General features: G+C 39.5%; 2 protein-coding genes across 2 annotated transcripts; one reads left to right on the top strand and one right to left on the bottom strand.

The window, feature by feature from the left end:
- Positions 1 to 3,056: 3,056 nt before the first annotated feature.
- Positions 3,057 to 5,504, top strand: LOC133738290 (protein OSB2, chloroplastic-like). Its single transcript, XM_062165800.1, has 5 exons — positions 3,057 to 3,596; positions 3,770 to 3,908; positions 3,997 to 4,082; positions 4,163 to 4,265; positions 5,123 to 5,504. Exons 1-5 carry the CDS (start codon positions 3,241 to 3,243, stop codon positions 5,303 to 5,305), a joined length of 867 nt encoding a protein of 288 aa, XP_062021784.1. The 5' UTR covers positions 3,057 to 3,240; the 3' UTR covers positions 5,306 to 5,504.
- A 222-nt stretch (positions 5,505 to 5,726) lies between these two features.
- LOC133738291 (auxin-induced protein 22D-like) lies at positions 5,727 to 6,910 on the bottom strand. Its single transcript, XM_062165801.1, has 2 exons — positions 6,542 to 6,910; positions 5,727 to 6,425 (listed from the first exon to the last, which is right to left on the bottom strand). The coding sequence occupies exons 1-2, from the start codon at positions 6,760 to 6,762 to the stop codon at positions 6,080 to 6,082; spliced, it is 567 nt and encodes a 188-aa protein (XP_062021785.1). The 5' UTR covers positions 6,763 to 6,910; the 3' UTR covers positions 5,727 to 6,079.
- Positions 6,911 to 12,723: the final 5,813 nt, after the last annotated feature.

The raw sequence follows: 12,723 nt of genomic DNA, 5'->3' as shown, positions 1-12,723 counted from the left end.
GGTGTGTCTATTGATGAGGTTACCTTTTGGTCGGTCCGTTGATGAGGTTGTAGTCTAGTTGTTAAATGTCGTTAGTCAGTCAGTGGCTTCGCCGATCTTTTTGTGAGGTTGTCATCTTGTCAATGAGGTCACTGATCTATCGGTAAGGTCGTCGTATGGTTGTTGAGATCATTGTTCCAGCCTTTGAGATTGTCATTCGATTCGTTAGGTGCTGTCGTTCGATTCGTTAGGTCACAAGTCGACCATTGAGGTCGTCGTTTGTTGTTGAGATCATCGTTCCGGCCCTTAAGATTGTCGTTCTATTGATTAGGTCACAAGTCAACCGTTGAGGTTGTCGTTTGGTCATTCAGGTTGCGAGTTAATCATTGAGGTCACTAGTGGATCGGTGCGTGAAGTCGCCGGCAGGTCTATGAGCTGGTCGCCAGTAGGTCAGTGAGGTTTGGTGGTTGTATAAAAGGTGAGATTGTTTGTTTTTTATCCTCTAAATTCTAGTTTCAAAAACACCTAAAACAACAAGTTGTTGATTATTGTTTTACGAAACATATTTACAAGTACCATTTGGTCTGAATTCAACTCACAATAGACCAGTTGTTGTTTATTTGATATTAAAAAAAAAAAAAACACGGTTTACATCTGTTTTCGTATTTTATTTTAATTAGGTAAGTGGTCACGGCCCCTTACTAATAAATATTTTGTCTTGCAAAACCTATGTCAACGTTGATGTCGTCGACAAAAGCCTCTCATAACCAAATCAAACAAAATGGAACACATCTCTTATATATATATATATATATATATACAGGAAGGATCTAAAGCGGACGTCCGCACTTCGCTAAAGTGCGGACGTCGACGCAGCAGCCCCGCTCAGGCCGCGACGGCGGCCCCAATCAAGCCGTCCTGGGCAGTGATCGAGGTCAGAGGAGATTGAGGTTGCAGGTTTATGGGCAGCGACCTCACTTGTAACTGCAGGTTCTGGGCAGCTCTGCAACCACGTCGCCGGCGACTCCACCCGACTGCAGACTGGTCTGTCCGACCCCTGGCCTCCGTCCGGCAAGCGGCGCCTCGCAGTCACGGCCTGAGCGGGGCTACAGCGTCGACGTCCGCACTTTAGCGAAAGTGCAGACGTCCTCTTTGGAACGGCTCTGTGTGTGTATATATATATATATATATATATATATATATATATATATATATATATAGCGAAAGTGCAGACGTCCTCTTTGGAACGGCTCCGTGTGTGTATATATATATATATATATATATATATATATATATATATATATATATATAGCGAAAGTGCATACGTCCTCTTTGGAACGGCTCCGTGTGTATGTATATATATATATATACACAGGGGCCTTCTAGTGAGGGATTCATTTTTTTTGTCTTTTGTAGGGATAGGGCATTAGACCAACTTTCCGATCATATTTTTGCATCTCAACTGTTTAGTTTTTAGGTCCTAATGTGTAGATCACTTCTGCAAATTTTCAGCCAAATTGATTATCGTTAAAGCATTCAAAATGGTGATTTAAGATTATAAGTATGAACGGTTCAAGTTTGACAGATTTGGTTAGTCCGTTGATTTAATCTAGTTTGATACCTTAACGATCACTGATTTTGCTGAAAATTTGCATAAATCATCTATACATTAAGACCTAAAAGCTGAACGGTTGAGATGCCGAAATGTGATCGAAAAATTGGTCTACTGCCCTATCCATAGAAAAACCAAAAAAAAGGATCCCTTAGTGGAAGGGCCCTATATACATATACATATATATACATATGTGTGTGTATATATATGGAACTCTATACCTCTTCGTCGGCAATAGCCAATTTAAATGATATATAGACAAAAAAACAAAAAACCCTAGCTTTCTCTCATCCTATAGCTACACGGTTTTCTTCTTAATCTCTGTCAACGCTCGTCCGGTGGCAGCCTAGCGCCGGCGCCGACGTTGCAGTGTCGCTGCCGGACGGGTGATGCATCTAGGGCATGCTCCTTGGTTTTGGAACAGTTTTGGCTTGAAGGCTAGATAGAATTGGTCTTGTCGGGTTCTGGTTTTTTGCTGCAGATCTGATCGAAGTGGATGGGTGGGCACCACCTCAAAGGGAGGCTTTGGGCGGCGTAGCTAGTTTGGGCTTCTTCCATGCGGTAGTGGCGGCTTGATGGCATCTATACAGTGTGTCAGGATGTTGGTGGCTCTGGTGGTGGCATCTGTGGCACCGGAGTGGTTTAGGGTTGGACTGTTTCATGGGAAAATTGGGCTGCGACCCTTCTAATTAGCTTAGATTTTCTTTGCTTTCCTATTTCCTATTTTTTGTAGGGAACTATGCACTTTTTGTGTTTTTAGGTGCCTATTTATTATATATGTGTCATATTTCATAGGCTCACTTTATAATAAGTGAGCACTGATTGTCTCATAGGTGGTGCTAGCATACCACGTCCTAAACTTGGATTTTGAATCGACGGTGGTGCAGAACTGCAGATGACGCTGGACTGATGTGATTCAGGATAAAGTCTTAACGGCGTGGAACATGGCTGTTTGGGTCGAAGCAGCGTAGATCGGGGTGGCACGAGTGGTGGCAGAGCTGGTCGGGCAGAGGCGCTGGGCTTGTGGCGTACGACATGGCATCAGGGGATGATGGGCCAAGACCAAGCCAGCTGATTGGGCTATGGAGTTAGACTATTCCCTTGGACGCTCTTGGGCTGTGGTTGTTGCCCTAGGTCTTTACTATGTTTTAACTTTGTCTTTTACAATAAATTCCTTGTATTTAGGAAGCTAAGCATATATGTGCACTCTATGTCTCTCTAGCGCCTCTGGAGCAGTACCAAAGGAGGATCTCCGCTACCTCTATGTATTTGAATGTATAATTAGTATGTCTATTTCTATGTACCATTTGTGGGTACTAACACTATCTTCTTGTCTGTCTATGCCCTTAAATGACAACAGAATGATATGTAACTGTCTATTTTGACTTGTGATGAATATATTATTTTCCCTTTATTCAAAAAAAAAAACTACTAAAACCAAATAATCGTGGACAACTATGAACTACCCATACACTTGACCTCTAACGAGCCTTTTGTCACATATAAGATTTTACATGTTGAACCCAAAAGCTGAACGGCCCAAATCGGAAGGTTTTTCACTTTCTTTTTCTTCAACTGAGAAAAAGCCTAGAATTTAAGATAAGCCTGGGAACCACGCCGGAGTTTGGCGCCCTCACCAAAACAAAGCCATGGCGTTAGACCGAGCACTACAAGCAGCAACCTCCACAAACTTCCTCACAAACCCCCAAATCCCCTCTATATCCCCAAACACAACCACCACCACCCACAACCACTTGGCCTTCGCGCGACGTCGTTTCAGCTTCAAATGCGCGGTGGAGTACAGCAGAGACCACTACAGCAGCAGCGTCCAAGTTCCGGTGGCGCATCCTAGACCGGCGGAGGTCCAGTGGAAGAAGGAGCTCTGTAATACGGTGCAACTTATCGGCGTCGTCGGTCTTCCCGTCGAAATTAAGCACCTTCCCTCCGGTAAAGTCCTCGCCTGGACCCGCCTCGCCGTCAAGAAATCCGCCACCGACACCTCATGGTAACTTCTCTCAATTCCTTCAATTTCTGCTTTCAATTTTACTAGATAGTATGAAGCATTTTAACTTTGAGTGAAAATTTTTTAGCTTGATAGTAGTTTGTGGAAATATAAAGTCTAGTGTGGAGTGTGAGGGTTTTGGGATTCTATGAATTTGGGAAATTGGTTTTTTGCAGGATCAATTTGACATTTTGGGATGAGCTAGCGCATGTTGCTTTTCAGCATTTAGAGAAAGGCCATCAGATATATGTTTCTGGAAGACTGATTTCAGATGCTATTGAAACCAATGAGGGGAAACAGCAGACCTACTATAAGGTTCTTTGGCTTTTGAAGTATCTATTTCTGGTGTTATTCGTGGTTGCGTAATTGTGTAGAGATGATAATGTTTCCGAATCTTGTGCAGGTTGTTGTTCAGCAACTGAATTTTGTTGAAAAGAGCTCCCCAATGGCGAATGGTGGTCAGGACTCGGATTCCTTTACACCAGGCAAGTCATGTTTCCCATAATTTAAGTTTCGGTAAGAGCAGGGTAGCACTTTTTCTTATGTATTGTTTGTGTTCTTGCAGGCAGAAGTTCTAGCCACAGCTTTACAAAGCACACAGAAACCACACAAGAATTGTGGCAAGCATTCTTTGCTAATCCAGTAGAGTGGTGGGATAATAGGAAGACCAAGGTATTTCATTCGATCAGATATATTTTATTGTTTTTAACTTTTTATTTAATGTGGTGTACATATGAATACATAAATGAAGATCTTGACCCACCAAATTTAGCAATGCTAGTTGGAAGTTCCAGTCTGTAAAACTAGAACCACACTATATACTGTATTGCAGAGTGAGATAGTTTTCCTAAAGGGAGAATAGTCACTTTGGTCACTCAACTATGACTCATTCGACACCTTTCAAATATATCACTTTGGTCACTCAAGTATTACATTGTCATTCACAAAAGTCACCCGAGGGGCATTTTTTTTCACAACGAAGTGACTTTTGTGAATGACAATGTAATACTTGAGTGACCAAAGTGTCGAATGAGTCATAGTTGAGTGTTCATTTGTGGAATTCTCCCTTTCCTAAATATCACTCTATATACCTAAAAACTATGATATAACATGTACAGGTAGTTTCCTATAAGTTTTGGACAAAACAAATGATACCACTTGCATCTGGCTCTGCTATGTATGTGCCATATAGTTTCCTATAAGTTTTGGACAAAAGAAATGGTACCACTTGCATCTGGCTCTGCTATGTATGTGCCATATAGGTTAGTGTGATCTCCGAGAAATGGTCCCAAAAAAAAGTTATCATCTACATTTTTCATTCTAGGTATATTTCATATATATAGTTCGTCGTGAATGATAAAACAGAGGTTTACTTGAATGAAAGTACTGTGTTTTACCAAAGTTCTAGCAGCATTATGCAAAGTTGCACATGTAATTTTTTTTCTTTTTTAATTCATAGCATCTGCTGTTTGTTCAGATTTTATAATAATGTATGAACTTACCCTGGGTTATTCAAATATGACTTTCAGAGGAATTCAAAATATCCAGATTTTAAGCACAAAGACACCGGAGAAGCCTTGTGGATTGAAGGCCGGAACAATCCTCCATGGGTGAAGTCCCAACTTGCTATACTGGATACAAGAATGGGGACCGCTAATGATCAAGATCTTAAGACGCATTCAAACCTGTTTGCTGATGATAATTTTTTCTAAGTGCTTGAAGAGGTAGCTGTAGGAAAACAATCGACGAAGGGGGTGATTGTTGTATATTATCACTTTTTGTTGGAAATATTGAAAAATTCAGCTTTGTTTACATAGTATGTAGACTTTCCAATTACATGATGTTCTGGTAATTGGTTCTGTTGTACTAATTGAAAGTTTGGACCTTCATCGAGGGTCAGGTTTCAGATCATTTCTAAGTGTTGTGGTTCCGATGGCACAAATATGTATGCTATTAGCTTATGCATAAACCAGGGCCCAAAATTGAAATTTCTTAGAGGGTTTGATCGTTAAGATTGATTTTTATGCGTGATAGGACATTATTGGTCGATTATCTAGGAGAGTTATTCCCCCCTCCCCCACACATAGAAATAAAAAGTCTATAAGGAGAAAGAAAATTATGGGCAACAACTAATGAAAGAAAGAAACAGTTGCATGTATTTACAATTTACACAAAAATTGTTGTGCAGCTTATTCACACATATGATCACCTATTAGGGGAAAATAAAGCATACATGTAAAATCCTCTGTACAATTGGATCTCAACTATGTTTCTCTTTTTTTTCTTTTAGTTTTTCTTTCAAGCACATATAAATGGAAAAATAAAACTGTATTCTCAACTATATTTGTCTGTGTGTCTTTGTTTTTCTGTCGTACACCTCGAATTCTCAGCAAACTTGGTGGAGAACTGAAGCTTGCTAAAGGACTTTTGAGCGTCCTTAATGTAATTGTCTTTCATTGAGTTGCTCGTTGTGATATGTGGTACTTTCAGGGACAAGCTAGTCCTTTAGCTTCAGATCCTTTCATGATTCTCAGCCTTTTGCAGGACGACGCAAACATACTCCATGGCACATCTCCAACTAGCATCCAGTCACCATCTTTGTCTTGATAAGTAGGAGCAAATTCAGATCCATTGTAGCCTTCTCTCTCTGAGTAGCTACCAATGGTTAGCTTGAACATGTCCTGTAAGGACTTGAGGAGTTCCGGGTAGCTCTTGTAAACCTTGATATCAATCTTCCTCAGGTAAGGAGCTCCGTCTACGCTTACTTTTACGTACGCTTGCATAACGTTTTTCCGGTAAGATCTGATCGGAGGCCATCCAACTACTTGTGTCCTGCATAATATTAACATAAAAGAGAATTAGTCATCTACGACGTCGGAGCACTAATTAAGCTTCTCAGATCAAGAAAACCAAGCCTTGCGTCACAAGAAATAAGATAGGGGACTTACTTGGTGGGACGGGAAGTAAAGTCCGGCGTCTCATCGTCAGTAGTAGACGACCTGCACTCCTCATCCACCAACTCTTGATCCGGTGAAGCCCTCTTCTTAGTATTAGGAGGAGGTGATGCACTTGATTCTTCCATCCCGCTTCCGGGCAATCCCAATCTGAGCTCAGTTGCCTTGAAGTTGAGCTGCTCGTCATGGTTTTCATAGCTCACTGACCCTTCCATCGTAATCGATTTGATTATACACAAACTCTTTATTTACCAAATAGCAGTAGGAGAATAGTTATGATTCAGAGGAATGAGAATTGAGTTCTTGTGTTTGTATGTTGTGGAGTTGAAGTTTGATTGAATTTGTTTGAGTGAGGAAAGAGGTGAAGGCGCTCAAACTTTTATAGGATGGGAGGTTGTGAATTGTGAGGGAACAATATTTTAGGTGTAAGATTTTATTTTCGTGGTGCATGGCAACATGAGATTCACTCATTCCTAAAAACCACATCCTGTCTCCCACGCGTTACTTCAATGACCAACTAGAGGTGGACAAATTGGCCAGAGCAGAATTTCAAGCCGGGTCCTACTCCACGTTTATGAAAAATGATTTCTTCTTTTCTCTCGTTTCGGACACCCGAAATTCCACTCGAAACTTAATCTAATCTTGTAGAAGAATATAGTAGCAAACTAATCACTTAAAAGAAATGTATCAACGCATTTCTTTAGAAATAAGTCACATTTGATATCGACTTATACTTCATATAAAAACAAGATAAATAAGTCACATTTGATATCGACTTATACTTCATATAAAAACAAGAGAATAATGACATACAAATCATGAATCAAATTTGGTAGTCAAATTAATTTGGTGATTAAGTTAGTGTTAAGTGCGGTGGCAATTGAAACATTCATATTCGAAAGATCTAATTAGCAGTCTGCGTCACTTAATAAGTTAACTGTAATTAATAATAGTAGAACTTACTCGTATGTAACTTAAAATATCAAATGTCGCAATTTATCTTTATCGGTTGCTGATCAATTCGAGATTAGATATTATATGCCAAGCTTGTGTATCACATTCCATAACAAATATCTGATACCCACCTAATATAATATAAATGGGTTTGATACTGAATCTCATGATTTAGATATGGCCTAATTACATTGTCATCTGATTAGGGTTCTCTCTTTTTCTAATCCAAGTCTTGATCTGGAGCTGGACAGCTAAAGATCCGGGTGCCACTGACCCGAGGAACACCGTGCAGTCTGGTGCCCAACGGGAAGGGGACAAACCAGGGACAGCAAAAATCCCCTGCTACTGAAAGACCGATATTGGACGGCGGGGATGAGCCTTTCGGTTGCTAAGAGTGGATCCAGGATCGTTGGATCTCGAGGAGGGGAACGGCAACAGTCCATGTGACCGCACGGTCCCACGTGGATGTCATTGATTGGGGTTGGCATGGCCATGTGGGTGGAGGATAAAGTGGGAGCCGATTCCATTGGCCCGTGGCTACATGCCATGTGGACTTCATGTGGAATGGTCAGCTTTACCACCCCTCCCATGAGAGCAATATCTCTCATTGCCCAAACCCTAATCGTTGACTGTCAATTTCATAATCTAGTTCATAGCAGATACTAAACACATATTAGGTTCAAAGTAATCGGAAGTTAGTAAAGAAACAATTTGTTTGACTTGTAGAATTTCGTTGACTTGGTCATCTGCTTAGGCTTAAGTTAAATAATAGTGAAGAAAATAACAGTGCAGCATTTCTATTATATTCTCAGTTTTTGGATAAAATTTAATAGTGGGCGAGTAAGAAGTCTTTTGTACTCGGAGCCTAAGTGAAGAGTATCATTGACTTACAGGAATCTCTCTGGTCATATCACATGGAAGGCTTATTGAGTTTAGGTTGCTGCAAGCATACGATGAACATATCACTATAAAATTGGATCTGTTTAATCTCTGAATTGAGTCGGTTAGCTGTGAATTAGAAATTCTTATAACCATCTAGTTGAGTTCTTGGTCAAGGCAATTCTGAGTCTACGTACTTAAGAAAGCAAAAGGGAAAATATAGACTCAATGTATTATATTAAGATGGTAATTAAGAGTGATCACAGACGTGCATGTATTTAAGAACTATCAATGACTTCAAAAGTAGCTACTTCAGCTTCACTGCTTCAGTCTCTGGAGTTTCCGATATTCTTCTTCAACATATTCAAACAATGTAAAGATCTAATTTTGATTACAAAGCAGAACTTTGTCGTGTATGTGAAGAAACCTTTTCATTCACTGATGTTAACTTCTAGTTTTTAAAAGTTTTAACATGATCATTTAGCTCCAAACCCAAAGTACATAGCTAGCTACATACGATCAGAATTGTATACAATATTCAAAATATATGATACTGCACAAGAATTGGACGTACATGATATGCTTAATTTACTGTAGATTTAATCTATATATATGCAGCTGCAAGGGCTTTACAGAACAGAACAGTTTGTCCATGAGGCAAAATTAATATACAGAAAAACAGAAAACCCTACAGACACCGACGTGGAAAACCTAGCTAAGCCTGTCTTGCTTAATTTCATAGCAAATTTTGAAATTGGCCGGTCAATTAACTCGGCGTTTTGAACAGCTTGCGAGATATGAACATGCACACAGCAGGAGACAACTCACACCTGAGAGCCATGGCCATGCAAAAAGAAGAAGCTAAGCTAACCAAGGATAGCTAGCAACAGACAAAGAGGAGTGTCACAGTACGATCGGGTCATCGAGGGTGCCTCGCCCTAATGAATTATATAACTTCTTGCGATAAAACCATGACATTGAGGGCCATGGATGTGCATGAATGCATTGTTCTATGAACAATGAACCCAGGCCCAGCTTGCTAGCTTGCTAGCTAGCTAGCTCGATCAACCCCCCTTAATTATTTTTCAAGGACCACAGACATGAACATAATGATCAAGGGTCTACCACGTTCCATCATATATCTATCTTCAAGGACTCGGGACATTCATTTCTATGCTTCTATGTCTCTCTGTCAAATGTCTATGCCCTTGTTCATTCCGATCCATCGAGAAGTTATCTGACGTATCCGATCAATGCACGTAGCGCTAATTTGGTGCACCATTATTTCATTTATTTCTAGTTACTTACGTTATATTTTGAGAAATAGTGAAACCCTAAACTGTAAAATTAGAACTGTAATCTTAAGTCCTTTACATTCATCATCTGTTTTGTTTTAATATGATCGAGTTGACATGCATGTACACACGGGAATATTTTTCACTAAATGGATAGGGTAAAAGAAGATGATATATGTGATCGAAGGAGGTGTAATCGATCTCGAGCCTAACTAAGCATTAAGGTCCTCAAATTTGACTGGCAACCCAACCCTATTTCAAGTTTGAGCTCGACTTCATTTGACTTGCTTGTAAGACGAGTCAAATGACGAGCTCAAGTTTAAATTTGAGACAACATAATAAGTTATTTAACAAGTGAATAGGTAAGTTATTTAACAAGTGAATAGATACAAATCTTTATGTCGTTTTATTTTATGTGTTATGATTTCTAGTGGCACTATATTTATTATGTCCTTTTCAATTATGTGTAGGATCTAGATTCTTTTTTTGTCCTGCTCTAGAGCTAAACTAGAACAAACAAGAAGGTGTTCTATCTTTTATCATGCTCTATCTAATTGCTTACGAAAAAATAAAATAGAGTATATTAATTAGTTTCATTAATTCATTATTAAAAACTATCTTCAATGACTACATCGATCGTAAGTATATGAGCTGGGTTCAAGACTTCAAGTCTAGTTCTAGTTATACACTTATACTCCCATGATCTAATACAACTATTTCACGAGCTAGCTTTACAAACCGAGCATAATTAAAGAAGCTCAAGCTTAAATTTTCTTCTTATAAACCCGAGCATGAATTAACGAACTAAAAGTAACGGAACTCAATCCAAACTCGAGCTGTACGTATGAAGCCAAAAAAGGGCCCGTAAAATTAGATTATGCAACTCCGGCTACCTACAAGCTTACAGGCATAGTACCATGCATTGAATGGGACTGGTACGTACCAACCAGCAGTGTGGACACACGTGTGAGTGTGTGACACAATAACAGTGAAGTTGAGATGTGGGCCTGGGGCAACATGCACGTGGGTGCAATTAAAAGTTAGAGAATTAGTTTTGGACTTTTGGATGGATTTGGGATCTAGAAGGCCCATTAAGCACAGAAGTTGTCCGTGACTCTACTTGCCCAGTACTTGTACAGTACTCTACTCCTCCTGTCTTTGTTTCCCATGCATACACATACTGATCGCTACATGCCAACTCCCAGCATCATCATGCATGGTCATCTTGGTTCATGCTCATTATACAATATATATATACATTGAACTCCCTATCTACATTTTATGATTATCCTATATATATCTATAATTCTATATCATCACTGAATACATAAATACATACATACATGCACATAACGTACATCGGGTGCAGCCATAGCTATCCATATGTCCAGGTACTGTATAGGGCCACAATTAGACAATGTATTAAATTCCAATTGAAGTGAATGTACGTTATACAATTTACAATGCGTATACACCTTTGTTAACGCGTTCACACTTCGTGCGTATTATATAATGATCGACATAATGACTATTAATTTGATGATCCAAGAACGGTTCCATAATTTTTCTGTTTATAAATGTTGTAAGGTGTAAGGTGTAAGGTGTTGGCATATATAGTCGGAACATTTTGATTTTTCAACCTATTAACCACACATAGAACGTAAAGTTTTTCTACGATTTTTGAAAAAGTACATCGATTAAGATCGGTTATTAGTTCCCACCTATTCGTATACATAAGAGTATGAAAGAGCGAGGTAGCTATATATCCACCTATATACACGTAAATATGTGTGCATGTTTTGGTTACAAATTAGCTAGAACGGGCATATGCTACAAAATATACGAGCAACTAGCAAATCTTATTGGTAAGTTAAACAATTGCTTTGATATCCACAAAAGGTCGAGTAGGCTCTAGATATAACTTAAAGCAAAAAGTGGGATTTGTTTACATTGTGTCGAACCTGTTGACCATGCATTAGCTGCTCTTGTTGCTCCAAAACCCTAATCCCAACATTATTTGACTTCTCTTCTTTAATTCTCCCTAGCCTAACAGACCACCAGCGTCCAATAATGTGCCTGAGCAACTAGCTAGTTCTGAATCTTCTGAAATTAAAAAACAAAAGAATAAACTAGAACTATATCTATGATTTATAATCATTGAACAATCACACCACACCATGCCAGTATAAAGAAGAAGAAATCCGATCGATGATTGGACTATTATGATTAACCCTGAGCATGCATTTTGGCAGATGGGGGTACCCGGCCCCATTATTTTCTCAGATTGCTCAATAATCTCAGAAATCATATTCTGCAGAAATGCAGATATTGTGAAGGTTCTTCTCTGATGGCATGGAGATTCGGGAAGAAGAAGGTGGTTGATATATGTGCATGGTCAAATAGTCAAACGGACATTTTAGGGTTAAAATCAGAGTTAAATAATTGCAGGAAGAAAGGTCAAGGGCGGGTCAGTGGGATGCCCTGCAGCGCCGCACATGGGATCGGGTTAGGGCGACACCACCCAACACCTTCACATGGTGGTTTCTGTGGGGCCCGCTTCCAATATCATATACACGAGCCACCCAATCAATCTCACTAGTCACCACAACATGCACTGCTGGGTCCCCTTCTCTCTCCCCCTTTTCTCTCTTTCTCTCTCTAAGTTCCAGACTGAACCAACCAAAAAAGGCAAAACCCTAGCTAGCTAGTCTTTGTGGCTTTCGATCATGCTCGACTTCTTTTTCTTTTTGTGTTTTTTCATGAATATGCTCGAATCAGTAGGTCTGTGAAGTTTTTACTAATTTTCTCAACTACGAGTGATGTTATATGGTACATTCCACTGTTTTGCGAATATCATTTTTTAGAAATAGATTACGATTGTAAAGTGTGTTCAGAGCTATGAATATTAATCTTAAAAATCACTCGGAGAAAATTGTATGAGTGATAAGAAAGTGAGGATACACCTCTTAGTCGACTTAGTACACATGTTCTCACGATCAGATAATTTCATACGTTCGTCACTAATTGCACCGTCAATTAAGGTTCATG

Source organism: Rosa rugosa, chromosome 3, assembly GCF_958449725.1.
Source record: "Rosa rugosa chromosome 3, drRosRugo1.1, whole genome shotgun sequence".
Lineage (NCBI taxonomy): Eukaryota > Viridiplantae > Streptophyta > Magnoliopsida > Rosales > Rosaceae > Rosa > Rosa rugosa.
This window is presented reverse-complemented; position numbering and strand designations above follow the sequence as displayed.

Coding starts and splice junctions, on each gene's coding strand:
- LOC133738291 (XM_062165801.1), bottom strand. CDS start 6,762: ATGGAAGGGTCAGTGAGCTATGAAAACCATGACGAGCAGCTCAACTTC. Junction 6,426..6,541: donor TTTACTTCCCGTCCCACCAA/GTAAGTCCCCTA, acceptor AATATTATGCAG/GACACAAGTAGTTGGATGGC.
- LOC133738290 (XM_062165800.1), top strand. CDS start 3,241: ATGGCGTTAGACCGAGCACTACAAGCAGCAACCTCCACAAACTTCCTC. Junction 3,597..3,769: donor TCCGCCACCGACACCTCATG/GTAACTTCTCTC, acceptor GGTTTTTTGCAG/GATCAATTTGACATTTTGGG. Junction 4,266..5,122: donor GGGATAATAGGAAGACCAAG/GTATTTCATTCG, acceptor TATGACTTTCAG/AGGAATTCAAAATATCCAGA.